A 16,930-nucleotide genomic window follows, 5' to 3' on the forward strand; every position below is an offset into this window, starting at 1 on the left:
GGATCTACTACCGTCACCCACTGATCTGGAGTGTGGACTCCATGTTAATCTCTCTTTTGCCTCCAGGTACTGAAATGTGCCACTTTTATAACATGTTTTATAACATGAATCATACTCAGTAGTACTAACATAATTCTGTCAGTGTCCTCAAGACTAATGAGTTTGGTACTCATGGTGTTCATGTTTCATGCTCATGGTTGAGAGGGACCAGTACGACCTCAGGCCCTGTTCATTACCATGTGTCTAAATGCATCTTGAGTGCATTTACCCCTGTGTCCTGGACTGTTCACTTGTGATTGGCTCATGCAAGACTCATGTCAATGAGGCCTCAGTGTGGCCTGTTCCTTCCAATGAAAAGTGTTACAAAGGACATACTGGCAATGGACACATTTCACTATTCAGAAGAAGTGCAAGTGGCAGAGTTTGGAACACTTCAGTTATAAAGGAGCCTCTTTTTCTGCAAAATCTCATGACCTTCCAAGAGATTCTTTACCAAAAATAAACAACAAAGACAGCAGAAGACGTAGATTTATGTGTCGTTATTACTGCTGCTTTAAAGGTTGTGTACTAAATTGACAGTTTTATGTCCGTATAAGGAGATGTAGCTGTGACATTGAATCCTGGAAAGATTGACAGCTGGGAATCAAACCCTATCAAGCCGAGAAGGATTGACCAGATTGTTTGAGAATTCGCTGCCTTAAAGATAGATACACACTGACCCTCTGGGTGCTTTATATCTGCTGACGTTATAACGTTAGCCCCACTTTTCTATCCTTTTGACTGAGGAGCCCAAATATGTAAAAATGCAGGACATCATAGCAGGCAAACAAGACAACAAAACAATATTTGCATTTGGTAAAGCATCGAACTGCTGTTTTTCTTTACCCCCTCTTACTTATTTTCCTCACTGACCACGCTGACTCTAGCAGGAACGTTATGTATTTTTATTCGTTGTTTCGGCACATAACACTGTTTGCATTTAAATATTACTCATGTGCTTGCTTTTATAAACCAGCGTCGTTGACATCTATTGTTTTCCTTTCTCTCCTTGTTCTCATCCTGCCCATCTTCTTTCTATCATTCTGTCTCCATCCTCTTTCTATCATCCACTCCTCTTCTCAAGTGGTATTTATAGAGTGGCTCCGGATGCATCGCCTTCTCTCTTCCGATGGTCTCTGGCCCACGCGTGTTTCCATCTTGGCTCTCTTTGTTCATCTTTTTGCTTTTTCACTCGTTCTCCTTCCATCACCACCTCTTCCTTCTCCCTGCAGACATCTGTTTGTCTATCCAGTTCTTTCTGAGATGGCAAGACTTCTGGGATCGTCAATACACCCCTCACCTGTTCGCCTCATCTTCCGGACTCTCTTTTTTACCCCACTGTCTCTTCTCTCTGTCTTTGTCTGCTCTCTTTCATTTATCTCCCCTGATCACTTCTCCTTCCCCCGACTCCTCCTCCTCTTGCTGCCTCACAGCATGTGCCAACATGTCTGTCGTCTTCCCTGGTCTCTAGCTCCCTTTAGAAGCAGAGATGTTTTTATTCAACACTGTGCTGTCATCAGTGTTGGGACTATTGATACAACATGCTTGTTTTTTTCGTTCATATAAAAACTTTGACAAATGTGCCAGTGTTTGGTTTCAGTTTGCTGAGCCCCGCCCCTGAACAGTGATTGTCCAATCACAGTCCTTGCATGTTGTCCACATTCTCTAATGATGTGTATGAGGCAGTACTTCTACTTCATATCTCAATAGTGTTGTTTCTTTTGTCTTAACAAAAACAAAACCTGTAAGGAGTGGATTAAAGCATGAATGGCTTCCCTAGCTACCTTAAGTTCCTAAACAGGCATGTCGTAAGCTAACTACATTATTTAAGTAACTTTTCAGAACTGGAACATCCATGGTCCTACAAGGTCCCATCACATTATAGTTTGGGGTAATCAATATGTAAATTGCTTGAATTACAGTGTATGACAGACAGACAGACAGACAGACAGACAGACAGACAGACAGACAGACAGACAGACAGACAGATAGACAGACAGACAGACAGACAGACAGACAGACAGACAGACAACATACCACTTGCTGTTGTAACCACCATTTTGAAAATGTAATATAATTTAAAAGAGGAAATGTTGTAAATAAGCCTTATCTTGTAGCAAGAAGCAAATTATGAGCTCTATAGGTTACTGGTATACATCATCGGATGCCATCAAATATGTATCAAATACATACACGTCAGTGGCTGTTTTCTTCTCAGGCAAACATGAATGATCCTAGAAATATGCTGAAGCTTTGCTGTAGATTGTTAGTAGGATTTAGATGCTAACAGGCAGAAGTGATGTGTGTCAGAGTGCTCTAATACGTGCACATACCTCAGTCAATCTGCACCACCTGACCCGCAAAAATATGGTAATCAATCACGTTAATCAATGTTCTAGTCTTAATGACCACTCAAAGCACTTTACAGTACAGTTTTGCCATCCACCCATTCACGCACGTGCAGCACTTTCTCTATCATACATCATGGGGTTCAGTATCTTGCCCAAGGACACTTCGGCATGCACATTGGGGGAGACGGGGATTGAACTGCCAACCCTCTGGTTAGTGGATGACCTGCTCTTTCTCCTGTACCACAGCTGCCCAGAAACAATGCAACCTTCCAATCTTAATGATGTACAATATAACGGCCGACAGGAGCAGGTCTATTCTGTCTTTTTCAATTCGGCCAAATCTTGACAAGTGGACTTGCACCCTCTGGTGTGAGAAACAGAGAGAGAGATAGAATGTTGCTTGGTTATTCATAAATAGTCTGGTCTGTTGTCCCCAGCTGCTACTGTGAAAGGCTTCTTCTTTAGGTCATTAAATCTCAAGCAGGACACACATGTCACTTCCCGTTGGCTCTTTAATCTTTATAACTTATTTTTGCAGAGTCTAATGCCCCACAAAGCCCATTCTGTCTCATCACACTTTGTGCAATGACAGTTTCAGCTATTTCTGCAGAAACATACAAACTATTTCTTTAACTTTTTGTGTCTCCAACGGAGAAAGTCTTGCCGTCACCAGGAATCAGCTGATGGGACAGAAATAGTCTCTCTCTCACACACACACACACACACACACACACACACACACACACACACACACACACACACACACACACACACACACACACACACACACACACACACACACACACACACACACACACACACACACACAAACACAAACACAAACACACACAGAGAGCCTTCCCCTTTCCATCCTTGGGCAATGTATTCATAGCGGTGCTAATTAACAACTCCACACCAGTGGAGAGAGATGGGTAGAAGGAAGAGAAGAGGGAAGAAACAGGATAGGGAGGGAGGAAGGGAGAGATTCCTTGGACATGATCAGCTGAATATTTGTAGCATTAGGCAAATTCAAACCCATACATGCTTAGGTTTTATGTCTTTTACTTTTCTTTTTTTTTACGTTGCATGGGTATGGGTCTGTGTGTGTATATGTGTATGTGTTTTCATTTGCACACTTGTTTTGACAAAGCCAAAGCAGGGCTAACTCACATCTAGCTCTCTGGCTGTGCCTCCTGGCCCATGGCATTGACCTAGAGAGAGGAGACAGCCACAGTTCAGCTGGTTCACACCACTTGAACTCCTCTAGTCACAGTCTGCTATGGCCACATGCCAACAGCGTTAGTAACACATTACAGTAGATTCTGCTTTTATAGAAATGAAGTCACTAATTCTGTTGTTACATTACAGGGTTGGGTGTATATGTGTAGGGTTGGGTACAGAAATCAGGTACCGGTTCCTACATGGCCGGTACCTACAGGACCGAATCACAATGCTGATTTTGGTGCCTCAGTTCAGTTCAGTGCCTGAGCTTTGTACTAAAATAGTTGCTTTGCTTACAGGCACCATAAACATCACTGCACGTGTCTAGTTAACACAGCACTTAACTCTGGTAACAACACACTCTGGCTCTGGCAGCCTGTGGTGATAGCCTACATTTAGCTAGTAGCTATCGCAAACTCGAGTCGACATAACAACAAAATGCCTAAAACTAAATGGTTGGAAGTGTGGCTGTATTTCATGGGAAAGGATTCTGACAACTGGATGTGCAGCAAATTTCAGCCTTGATCTGGGAGCCGAGGAGTTCCTGCTGCCAGGTCCCGGGAGTTGGTGGCAATCCGCCAGTAAACTGAGAGAAAGAGAAGGAAGGGAGGAACATGACAAACTTAATGAACCCCATGGCGAAGCAAGGATACATATTATGAGTCAAAAGCATCTTAAGGGAAAAAGGTCTGTACCAGGAAATTGGAACAATACAAAATTGTGTGAAGTGCTCAACAATCCAATCCAAAAGGTGTGTTTACCTTGTGGCATGGTAACAAAAATAAACATGGAGAGGTACCGTCACTGATTGGAGGATACAGTTTGGTTGGACCTTCGCTGTCATGGTTACATTCGGATTATCAGATTCTCATTGGAAACAACAGTCTCCTGTATAAAATTCATGTGATTTGTTGACCCATCTGTCCACCCCAGGCTCCTATTGGTCAGCCTGCTGGGTCCATTTTGACAGGATAGCTTTCTGTGATTGAATGTGTCTGTAGTTGTAGTAGTAGAGGAGCCTGTATATGTCACCTGTCAAGTCCACACATCAACACAGTGTATATCCAGTAAAGAGTTAACATTAGCACAACATAATTCAGGCGTTTGAGAAATTAGTTAACTGGAAAAAAGGACATGGGCCTTTAAAAGGGTTGTGAGTTTATCTACACAAGTGACTAACAATGCAAATATTCTCTCCCTGCTCTTGAGTGAAATCAGTTGAAGAAAGATTGTATCTGCTGCAACAAAATATTTCAGTGCTCCTCCACCACCTGTGATCCCAGGAATGGTGGCTGAACCACAGTGAGGTTCGGGCATGTAGTCAATGAACACACAGTAGAGTGAACACCAAGAACGTGTCCTTACCTGAGAACACATCTCTCCCTGTGTCTCACAGAGTGGATACGGATGAATATGGGAGCTGTGTGCTGACTCAGAGGACAGGGATCTCAGAAATCTGGACTATTCATTGTCCTTAAATAGGGTGCACATTTAACAATGCGAGGTTGGTGAGGTTGCACATGTTGGGTGGATACTGTAGGTGTTTTATTTGCATATCGTTTCTTCACCTGTAACTCTCCAGCTGTCATTGACATTGTCATTGTGACTAGAAATTGTGCAGTATATCTATATTTGTGGATTTCACCATTCTGTGCCAGTCTGACACTTTCCGTTTGCACCCTTGGTGAGAGCATGTTACCATGACACATTCTTTGTCACTGACATGATGCACTGTGAAGCAGTTTCAAAATTGAGAAAGAAAACTGGAGCCATAATGTTTGTCTTCGTTTGTCTGAACTAAGAACTAGGCTACAGATACAAATGCAGTGATTATGATTTGAAGCTGGATGAATCAATATTCCATAATAACCACACGGTGAAATGGGCTCTGTTAAAACCTTTTTGCATCTTTCAGCTCCTTGTCTTGGTTTCCAGTGGCAGCAGGCGGCTGGCCTGAGCATATTAATTCTGTTCAACATAGCTGTTATAGTTATTCACGTTGGTGGAGGCCCAGACAGAGCAAACAAAAAAATTTGTGAATTCAAGGGCACAGAAGCATGAATCAAAACTCATTAATGACCATGAGTCTATTATCGACATGACAGTATGTCAGTTGTTGTGTTTTCAACTTGTTTTACTGACCCCAAATGGCTAAATAAACAAACTGTTACAACCACAACAACATTTTTGACAAATTATGAAAGTAACTAAAATCAAGGTATATGAGAACATACTATAAAACATCTAATGTTGTGGGGTCCAGATTTTAATGAATGTTCACTGACCTGCTGACATCTAGGAGACACTTTTGTGTTGAATGACTTTTTCTAAAGAGATTATAGTCCAGACCAGACGTTAGAATTTTTAATGTAGACATTTTTCGTCAAAGAGGATGAGGCACTCCTCACTGCTGCAGAGCTCCCTCGTGATTTGGGCTGAGAACACCAATTTAAAAAGTCACCTTGTGCTGCTTTACCAATGCACGTCTGCTGAATGTGTGGAAGCAGTAGAAAAGACTGATGAAACCATGGCTCTAAGAACAGCAACAGCTGGTGCACTGACTCCTGCTGACACCCAGCACTTGATGCCACCATGTTGCCATGACAACTGCCTGTGCACCCTCTGTTTCTGACAGCTGTTCCCATGGTGCCTGGGCTTGGCTCAGCCTCTGGACTCCCATTGGCAGGATAGATAGCTTCTCGGGGTCAAATGTCACTTTGATGACGTTGCTGCTGTAGCTGTGTCATGTCCTTTTTCCATTAGAATTACGTACGGATTAGTTTAGTTTAGGTTTGTGTCGACTCCAGAATCCATTTATCAACATTTCAGCTCAATCAAAGACTTCTTTAAATAGTTTTGAGTGAAAAATAATATTCACGTGCAATTCAAATTCATACATTCCATGAGTGTATTTGAATTTATAGACTTCACATTTTATTTTCCACTCGATAACATCAAAAGCAAAACAAATCAAAAATCGAACTATGTGAATTTGTACGTTCATGGAATGATTCTTGTTGTCATGCAAATAATCCTCTTAAAATATAGCACCAGATAAGGCAGTTCTTACCTTCTCTGTTTCCCCTTAAGATCAAATGAGTCAAGTAGATATAAATAACAGGGTTCGGATTAGCCACAAGCTAGCTCACATACCAAAAGTTAGGGGTTTCCAAATGGTTGTTTAACAAAGCTATAGCTACTATACTGGCAACGCTAACAGGTTCATCTACAGTTCACAAACTAACTATTTGGCTTAGTAGGTAGCTTGCTAGGAAACCAGTTTGAATAGCAAGCATTAAGTTTAACTTTGTTTAAATTTCTGAATAAATAATGCAAACGTAGAAAAAAGTATACAATCTTGATTTTTAAAATTAAACTGTACTCTGATTACCATGTATTTAATTTGTACGAGGTTATCTTTCATGCTTTCCTTACACACCTTCAGCAATTTTTTTAGAAAACCATGTACGATGCTTAGGCTTTGTGTTGCAGAGTTTCATTCTGTAACCTTAACAGTGTATTTTTACAGAAAGTACACATTTCATTCAACATTTCCTGTGACATAATTACTGTCCCAACCATTGCCCATGTCAGCTGATTGGCCAAGATGTGTCCCAGTCTGCTCGTCACCTCCCTGGTCCAACTGTGTTTGGTGGCAGTCTGCTGTGTCTGCGCCATAGCACTCGCCACAGGCAGCTAGAAAGGCTGTAGTGAAGAAGAACTACCTCTGTCTACTCATTCCCTGGAATAGAAATAGTTCTATTGACTGTAGAACTGTGTATTTTGTGGGATTTATGTAAAGTTTTGTTGATGGGGGCGTTTTTTTTGTAAAAAGAGAGCTTTTCTCTGAATAGTACTCTGAAAATCAGTATTCTGCGAAGGCACATCGTTCCTGGACTTTGGATGGGTGAGGGTGGAGGACAGCTCTTGGTTTTATTTCGACCACAAAAAGCTGCTGACAACAGATCAGCTGTTATGTACTCTACCTCTTTCCTAGCCGGCAGCTGAGCACTGTAGACAGGAGGACATGTCTACTTTCAACAGTGCCAGGTGATCAATGTAACCAGAATATTTTTGGATTGTTTGGTTGTTGGTTGGACAAAATGACTAAGTTGAAAGTTGCCTTGCGATAAGGCAACATGTGATTATAGATTCTAGTTAATCAACTGCTCTGTTACACTTGTATTTTAAGAATTGTGCAGGATTTCTCGAGGTGATCAATGTTCTGCTAATAGCCAGCCTTCCACTTACTCAACTTTCTTTTGAGGGTGAAGAGATTCAGTGGGAAAGACTCATTTTTACTTCAGCAAATGTGCAAATGTATAAATGCCAGTGCGCTACATGGTCTAGATGTCTCAGTTTAGCAAATGACTTGCAGACACGACTGTGAAGTCAGTGTGCTGCCAGAGAATTAACCAGAGTTTGTCTACTTCCACAAATAGGCAAATTAACTAAAAGGCTGTGAATGAAGCCATCTCCTTCCTCTCTATCTCTCTCACTCAGCGAGGTAATTAAAGTGCCTGTCTGGGTCCCCTATATTAGAGCCATGCTATGCTAATGCTGTATTCCTTTGACAGTTGTGTTGAGACAACATTGTGCCTGTTTCCACATGTCCTGATTTTCAATTCACACTTGGGCTATTTTCATCATAGACATCCCAGGAAGCAGAGGGGAAAGGCTGTGAGCCACCGAGTAAAACTGAGCCGAAGTTTCTTTTTATTGCGTGCATGGTTTTTTTGAAAGGCACCTTTCAAGTGGTGCTCTACTTGCCAGTTATTTAGCCCCAACTGAAATGTTGTTCTCAAACACACACATGCATTACACTGCTTTGTGTTTCTGTGTTTCGGTTTATTCAGTCCAAAAAATGAATCACTGATTCAGAAATCCCTCCAGGTCCTTTTCTGTTTTAGTTTTTGTAAATGTGTGGATACAGGACGATCTGAACTGTGCTAGAAGGTAAATTACTAATATTTCATATAGTCCATGATGTACAACTAACGGGCAATGTTCAACTTTTCTCTTCCCTCTCTCTTAGAACACTGCACCAGCAGTTTGAGAGCTACAAACAGGAGGTGCGTCGCATCGGGGCGGACACACGGCGTCAGCAGACCCAGCCGAAGGACGATGCGCCCACCTGTGGAATCTGCCGCAAGACCAAGTTTGCTGACGGCTGCGGTCACCACTGCTCCTATTGCCAGACCAAATTCTGTGCTCGCTGTGGAGGGCGGGTCTCTCTGCGCTCCAACAATGTGAGAAACTTGACCTCTGACATCTTCTTTCTTCCTCGTGTGCTCACCTCATTCCGGCTGTAGTTGTACTGTTGGTCCTTCCGCTTCTGTGTGTTTGTTGACGTCTGCTTTTTTGCTCCCTGGTCACACTTTGGTGAGACCAAAGTGTATTGGGAGAATGGCTTGGCACCAGTCATCGGCTCATTTCTTAAGTCTGAGGCTGGTTAGTGTTGTGGAATGGTTATAAAGTGAAACACTTGAGATCGCTTGATCGTGAAAGCACACCAGTTACAGCATCTGTGTTGTCTTGTGTGTCCTGTGACTGCACTGCAGCCATCAAGCATGCATGTCCCACAGTGACAGTGCTGCTCCCCTCAAGCAACATGTCCTAACAAAGCCAGTGAAAACCTTTCCATAAAAACTACCATACTGAAAACAGCTTAGAGACATTTTTTTTGTGTTGTTGTGAGGGACAACAGTTGGCATCGCTCATTTAGAACAATCACATTCCAACCTGGTTTCACAGCAAAGACCGGAGCTAAACAATTTCTCAAACAACTCTAACAGCATCATCCACTTATTTTCTTTCAACATCTCTTTGCTCAATTTGATCCAAACCCAAGTATTATAATATATTTTCACCAAAATTGCTTTCACTAATTCCAATTGACGAATGTAAATATCGAACGTCACTAGTCAAAAAAATGGAAACTGTTTTGGGACATACTGAAGTTATATGGACACACATCAGTCAAGCCTATTGGCAGTGAGTATTTGATTTGATTGAGTGTTGCACTCTTTCGCCATTAAACATTTATCTGATTCTGCTTTTTAAAGAGGGTGGCAGTGTAGCTGGGGAAGTTATAGTGATTTGTAAATGTTCTTTTAATAAACAAGTCACTTACTAACAATACTAATAATAATTATAACAATTTGTTAAGAATTTTTTTTTTCTATGCTTATTTAAAGAACACAATGTACTTGAACAATGAACAATATTCAAAACATATTCAATGATGTGTGTATTTGCTCAAAGCTATAGAGCTATAACAGTGAACAAGGAATGACTTAAAAGAGCACCTTACTGAATTAGGAATTGTGAGGGATGTTGGACACATCTCTGGCCCCTCTGTGTAAATTATAGCTCTTTTATGGCCCCTGATATGGAAAAACCCTAGACCTGCCACGGTTGTGAGGCTGAACTTATGCAGTGCTTTAAGCTAAATGACAACATCAGTTTGCAAACATGCTCACAATAAAAAATTATTCAAAAATGTGCCTATTGGCACCAAAGAGGTGTTTTCCATGTGTTTAATATGAATCCAAAATATCAAAATTCAAATGATCATCAAAAGACCATGAGTGTCAAGTTAGTCGAACTTGTACTTGTGATATATCACTCGATAGAACCTGCTGGAGATTAGATAAAGCAATTAATCAATAAAGTCAAAGTGGCTAAAAAGAAAAAAGACACTGAGTAGTGCTACACTTACGCTACAAACAACAGGCAACACTGTTATACATCAATGACCCACACTATAACAGCAAATCAAAACCGTTAAGAAGAATCTAAGACCTGACTACCAGATTGGATCAGTCTGGCCTCCACCCATAAACCAAACATGTTTGAGCTATTTTAAGTCCCAGCCCTCTCCCATCCAAACGTTCTCTGGCCTCCAACCCAAGAGAGAGGACCTCCTCCTGACTCTGTTACCTGGACATGGGCACTACACCCTTGGCCTGCTGGTCCCCAATCTGTTCAGTATCCGCCCATCCCAGCTGGACCTCTACTCACACTGGCACCACATGAACTCAAAGGCCTGGGGATAAACATAGTATCCCTGATGGTAAAGTCATTAATATTACGTTGACAGAAGCAGGCTGTAACGTGGAAAACAAGAGACTAGCATGGAGTTAATGTGATCTATAAATAACACAAATAAAGCTAAACATTCAGCTGAATCAAAAGATTCAAAATAACATAAATCAGTATCTTTTTTCAAATAAGGCACGTTTTATTATGGAAAGCTTAAGCTTTCAAAAGGATTTGTGAAAATGCAACTACTTAATTTAACCACTTAACCAAAACAGATCATGGCACAATTTGATTTATAAAATCCTCATAAAGGATAAGAGAACATTCATTATTTTCTTTTATGCGTGTATATTCGTGAAAGGTTGTGTGTGTCCGTATGTGTTTATTTGAGTGTGTGTGTGTATATTGTTGTGTGTGTGTGTGGTAGGGATGCTTTGGAAGTGATGAAGCTCCTTTAGTCTTGGTGGTGCTTGCCTCTGTCCTAGGTTGTCCAGTAGGCCAAGCAGAATAACAGGATTAGGAAAGTGGGAGTTTTGGTGATTTTTTAAAAATCCTCTCTCCTGCTCACAGTTTGCTCATTTACTCCAGATCAGCATCACTTTGTTTTTCTCCAGTTTTGCAGTTTGGCTTTCTTTTGTTTTGTAAAATAATTGGAGGATAAATATACCCTCCAAAAATGTATGTGTCCAACAGCTTGCTTCATCAGATGTATGTATCCAATTGAAATAGCAAAAATACAGCTGGTACAGAGGATTGCCACCACTACTTTTGTAATTTAGTACACAAGAATCCTTGTGTAAAATAAAATAAATACACAATACTTGTGTAAGATAAATCCTTTATCTTTAAAGGGTCAGTTCATCTGCATTACATTAGACACACACACAAGAAAACATTGTTATTATTCTACCAGTAGTAGTTTCTATAAAAGGTATACATATACATATTTGTTAACCCTATGTGTGTGGGTGTGAATTTATGTGTGTATATATGTGTGTGTGTTTTATGTATGGCAATTTATATTTTTAGTCATAAAACAGATTATCTATTTGTGTCTTGCAAACCTATCTATAAAGAAAACTTTGAAAATCCCATCTTATCTGAGAAGGGACTTTCATTTATGGCATTGTAAGGGTCAGTAAAATAAAAAATATGGGGTAAAAATATGAGGCCATTCAGTTTTATTTGCTCGTAAGCAGCTTACTGTAATAATTAATCAATTCCTATTGGCAGAGCTGTGCAGTGCTGCCCTGTGCCCTGCAGAAGGCATCACAGCAACAGGCTAAACACCATCCAAACACTGATTTATGCCATGAGCATTCCCCTTGCCTAACATGGTGGAAATGGACATATTATAGTGTATTACAAATGATAGAATAATTAATTCATCAAATTGTAGTTGTATAAATCTACAGTATTGATGACATTAAGAATTACATAAAAACAACAACCTCTTTAAAGTATCTTGAGATCAAAGGAAAAATTCAATGAAAAAAATGTTAAGTAGCTCAACGATAATTCAAAAGATTTTTTTAGTTTTGCCTTATATAAAATCTAATATATGAAAAACGCAAATATATGAAAATTAAAAGACGTTGAAGGGTTTTTGTTCCAGAGAAGGAGTTTTAGTAAAGATGAGGGTGGTGCAGGAAAGTACTTCATGTTGCTTTTGCTGTCCCAGTTTCCTCTTGGTGTTGAGGAGCTGTGATTCATACTGATGTTGTCACAGGTCATGAGTCACACCCAGGTCATGCCAAGCTGGGTCATGCATGTCATTGCAGCCAAACATGTCAGTGGTCACTTACATTCACATACTGTCGTCCCCACCGCCTCAGACTCTGTCACTGAATATGAAGTATGTGTATCAGTTCTGCAGAATGTAAATAACAAATGTTTGCACCACATCCTCCTTTCCTCTCTTTTCCCACAATCTGTCACAAACTCGCCCTCTCTTCATCCCTGTTTCTTATATCCTTTTATGCTCTTTCATTTTTCCCTTTCCTTCCTTGCTCCACTTCATACCTCACTTTTCTCAATTCCCACTGCTACCTGGACTGCATGCATCAAAGGAAGACAAAGTGGTTAGCATTTTATTTTTTGTTCTCTCTGTGTTGTGAATGTGATGTTTGTGCCACATAAATGCTGACCGTGTTCAAATCTGGAGGTGAGATTGTCCGCTTACACACCGACTTCTGCCCCGGAGAGGTGACGTAAACTATATGTTTACTTTCTTTCATGTTGGCCAGACCTGCAATGTCACAGCCGAAAGAAAAGGGTGGAAAAAAACATCAATATCAATTGCAAGAGACTAAGCTACTGGATCGGAGTGAAGCCAGTGTGTGTACAAACCCACTTGTGGATTACTGACTGAACTGAACAGCAGAAGTCCCTGATAGTTCATAGTTTCTGTTAACTATGGTTTTTCAGAGAAATGACTGTACTGTGTGGGGCGGAGCCACCTGGATCTATTGTGTCCTCAGCAGATTTGTTCTCCAGCATAAACCCTGTCTAACTGTGTCCATTGTCTGTCTCCTCCCCCTGCAAAGTGTCTCATAGTGAAGGACAGGGTAAGGCTCGCTGAGTTTCGCTGCATGGGTCACCACTATTGTCTCCCCTCCACACTCGGGTCTGTGCTCATTCACAGCATCAGAACAGGAATTCAGACCCACAATCCGTTTTCTGTGTGACAGATCCTTGTGGATAAGCTGTCCCAGGGTGATCCTGCATCACTACTCTAATTCTGAGAATGAATGCAGACCCTGAAAATTGATCACAGTGGGCAGAGCGAGCATGAGCCGTAACATAGGCTGTCTGCAGGGGCGTCTGAATTGTCTGACCCATCCTGACCCTTCTTCCTATGGCTGTAGGCATGGCTGTGCTGGGAGGGGGCAGTATATAATATAATGTGATAAAACCTTGGCAAAAACAATGATGATAGATTGGCATTTCAGCTGGCATGCTTATAAGAAAGCACTCTACCCTACAAACATTTTATCTGAATGCATTATGAATGCACAATGCCTGTGCATGCTTTCCCTGCCTGTGTGTTTGAGACCAGACCAGCCTTGCCATAGGGAGATGGGAGGGGCCCAGGTACTGTATATGTTCCACTTTGTCCACTTACCACTTCCCCCCACTGCAAACGTGTTGTTACTGCTGCGCCCTGTCAAAGAGATGGTGAAGGGAATGTGAGGGAGCTTTAGTTTGGGATGTTGCACAGCCCGTTGCCCAGGATTCACTGAGTATGTGTTACTTTATAAATGCTCCCAGGTAAGGCAGAAGTGTCAGAGTAGAAAGGATTGACAACCCTGAATGCTATCAGAGTTAGTATCTCTGATGGGCATTTTACTGGTTTTGGGTTTACGCTCCATCAACTCAAGATTAGTGAATGTCCTAAAGGTCTTTCCCTTGGGATATCAAAAGTTACTGTTCAAGCTTCTGCCTTAAGGATGATCCGTTTTCTCCTTTTAAAAGAGTCAGTAGGAACATTAGCCGGGTTTCCTTTCAAATGATCCGCAAATTTTAACCACGTTTTTAAAAAGCGGCAGAACTACATGCAAATTTATGCGCGTTTCCATCCACTACTATTATGCAACAATTAGGAATCGGTTCAATGAGATAGGCAGCAGATGGCGCTAATTGTCCAGTCAGGTGCCATTACACCACTGCAGAAGAAGAGGGGGCAATGAAATGGTGTTATTAAATAAGTCAAACCATCAAAGCTCCAAAAAGGAAATAGTGTAATAAATGGATATATTGGAAAGTTTGGTGACGGAGAGCAAATGTTTGTATCTTGTATTAATTCCATCGCAGCCTCCTCATTGGTCCACGCATAAAGACGTTTTTGTCTGCCTGAACTGAGAAAACATTTAAAAAATGTGTTTTTAAAAATATGCATTCAAAATAGCTGGATGGAAACCCAGGTGACAACTCATCAAGCACATTTTAGGTTGATCATACCTAACTTTCTATAGCTGATGAAATCTACTAGCAGAAGCTGTCCGCTAAGTTTTAACTATGGCATAGCTGTCACGCTATCATGAAGGGAGGGGTTGGCAAATGTCGGTTCATGTTGTTGTAGCACAAGCAGTCATCGTTTTACTGGTGGTGCTGTGCGTGGTTTCTTGCCTTAAAAGAAAAAGGAATCATGGAGAGAATAGGTTCTTTGGGCCCTAATAGAGTTCATATGAGTTATGCTTAATTCTTCATTAAAACAAATAGACCTTTGTTTTATATTTTGTTGACTTGTGTACTTAAATGATCCTAAATGTTTCCAACAGTGTTCAAATCCAGAGAAATCAGACATTTCATTATTGTAGTCTTTCATTTGCGCCATTATTGGCTTTACCTGTGGTTTTGCCAGGTTCTGCTCTCCCTTCCGGGGCAAACAAAATATGATAAAGGAAAAAGACACTGTTAGCAAGTTAGCCAGTGAGCTGCCGTTTCATCTACTGTTCGTATTGGTCAATCATGATGGATCACTGGATCATGTTTAGTCATTGCCGTTTGATGTGTAACATGAATAAAACTTTAATACATTCCTTCATCTGTGGACGTGATTTGGCCTGAGTTGCGTTGATTTTCATGAGCAATGGTGGGAAAGACAACAACTCCCATGATCCCAAGCTGCTCCATGATGTTATCAAATTAGCTCTTTTGTTATTCTTTTTATTGAGAGACCTCAAGTGGCAGAAGAAACATATTGTACGTGTAAAGCCATTCAATTTCCTGTCCTGGGTGTACCCTACCTCTCGTCCATGTCTGCTGGGATTGGCTCCAGCCCCCCCGCTAATCTCAAGATGGTGAAGTTAGTGGTGGATATTTTCATTGTCTGGATCTAATGGTCACTTATTTGACAAAAACACAAAACAAAATACCTCATTAAATACCAACAGTTTCAAGTTTAAATTAATTTCAGTATGTGCCAGAAAGGCTAAGCTATACCTGAAGTTTGTGCAGGAGCTGATGTGTATTTCAAAGCCCTGTGTCAACTTGCCCTGCTATTTCTCTTATACTGGTGTTATAGCTTGTTAATGGCTGAGTGCTTGTCTATGTCTGCTTAATGTCAGCTCCAGATGGCCTCCAGAAACTGAACCAACCACTCACCGATTTTTCTCCTTTGTAGAGGAGCACTGCCTCCTAGTGGAGTACAGACTGGTGCTGGCACCGAACACACACTAACACACACACACACACACAAACATACACACACACACACACACACACACACACACACACACACACACACACACACACACACACACACACACACACACACACACACAAATGTACACAAGTACTGAATATACCGTAATCACTCAATTTAAGTCAAGCCCATAGGAAGCACGGTGATCTCGTTCTCCTGTGCCAATATTAATGGTAATTTATACCAAATTAAGGATTTTGTATGATAATCTGGGCCGAATCGATGCCTTGTGTTATTGGCGGGGTAAAACACAGAGTATTATTCTCTCATGAATTATTCAGCACATGACTTCAGCTCTTATATTTATTTGTAAGTATATGGCCCCTGTGTGGCCCACTATCTACCACTGACGCTCACACACACACACACACACACACACACACACACACACACACACACACATGCCCAGATTCACACTGAGACAGTCGCACACAGAGTCTCGCTCGCTCACTGCATCAAGCTGACACTGCACTTCTTACTGGAAGGGAGGATGCACTGCATAATTTCAATCATGTTCCTCAGTAATAGATGACTAACCCACTGCTCTCTGCTCCTCCTACTACACTCCGCTCTACTCATACACAAACACACAGCACATATACACACACACACACACACCCTCTCTCTCTCTCTCTCTCTCTCTCTCTCTCTCTCTCTCTCTGTCTCTCTCTCTCTCTCTCTCTCTCTATTCAATTCAAACCTTTGTTTTCCAGACATACTCTGTGTGAACTTAAAATATGTTTGTACTTGTGCAATTAACATTTTATGTAACAATTTCAATGGTGAAATGAGGCATATTAAAAAAGAATATAATATGGGGAATGCACTACACAATTATACAGTAAACACTAAAATAATTGCTTAGACTATAAGCTTGTTGAGACAAACCCTACATATTGTGATGGTGTGGTTTCCTGAGGAATGAGATGTTTCTGGTCTGCTCCTTCACAGTTTTATCTTCAGATTAAGTTTTGGCTTGTTTGCAAGTATTGCATTACTGTTTTGAAGGGCCCATATTGTGTAAAATACATTTTCTGGGACATAACTATCCGTAATGACTTGTAGGGGG

The 16,930-nt window shown here is 41.1% G+C and overlaps 1 protein-coding gene across 26 annotated transcripts in view; it reads left to right on the top strand.

Moving 5' to 3' along the window:
• The window catches only part of rims1b (regulating synaptic membrane exocytosis 1b), a 71,921-nt gene that overhangs the window by 12,872 nt on the left and 42,119 nt on the right, over nt 1-16,930 (top strand). For 23 of the 26 annotated variants that reach the window (XM_034582269.1, XM_034582287.1, XM_034582066.1 and 20 more), the window contains exons 2-4: nt 8,647-8,860; nt 12,725-12,736; nt 13,202-13,222. In XM_034582269.1, coding sequence (XP_034438160.1) covers nt 8,647-8,860; nt 12,725-12,736; nt 13,202-13,222 — 247 coding nt within the window. The remainder of the gene's footprint in view (nt 1-8,646; nt 8,861-12,724; nt 12,737-13,201; nt 13,223-16,930) is intronic. The other 3 variants (XM_034582084.1, XM_034582201.1, XM_034582074.1) reach the window with 2 other exon arrangements.

This window comes from Hippoglossus hippoglossus, chromosome 1, assembly GCF_009819705.1.
Source record: "Hippoglossus hippoglossus isolate fHipHip1 chromosome 1, fHipHip1.pri, whole genome shotgun sequence".
In the NCBI taxonomy this organism is placed as follows: domain Eukaryota; kingdom Metazoa; phylum Chordata; class Actinopteri; order Pleuronectiformes; family Pleuronectidae; genus Hippoglossus; species Hippoglossus hippoglossus.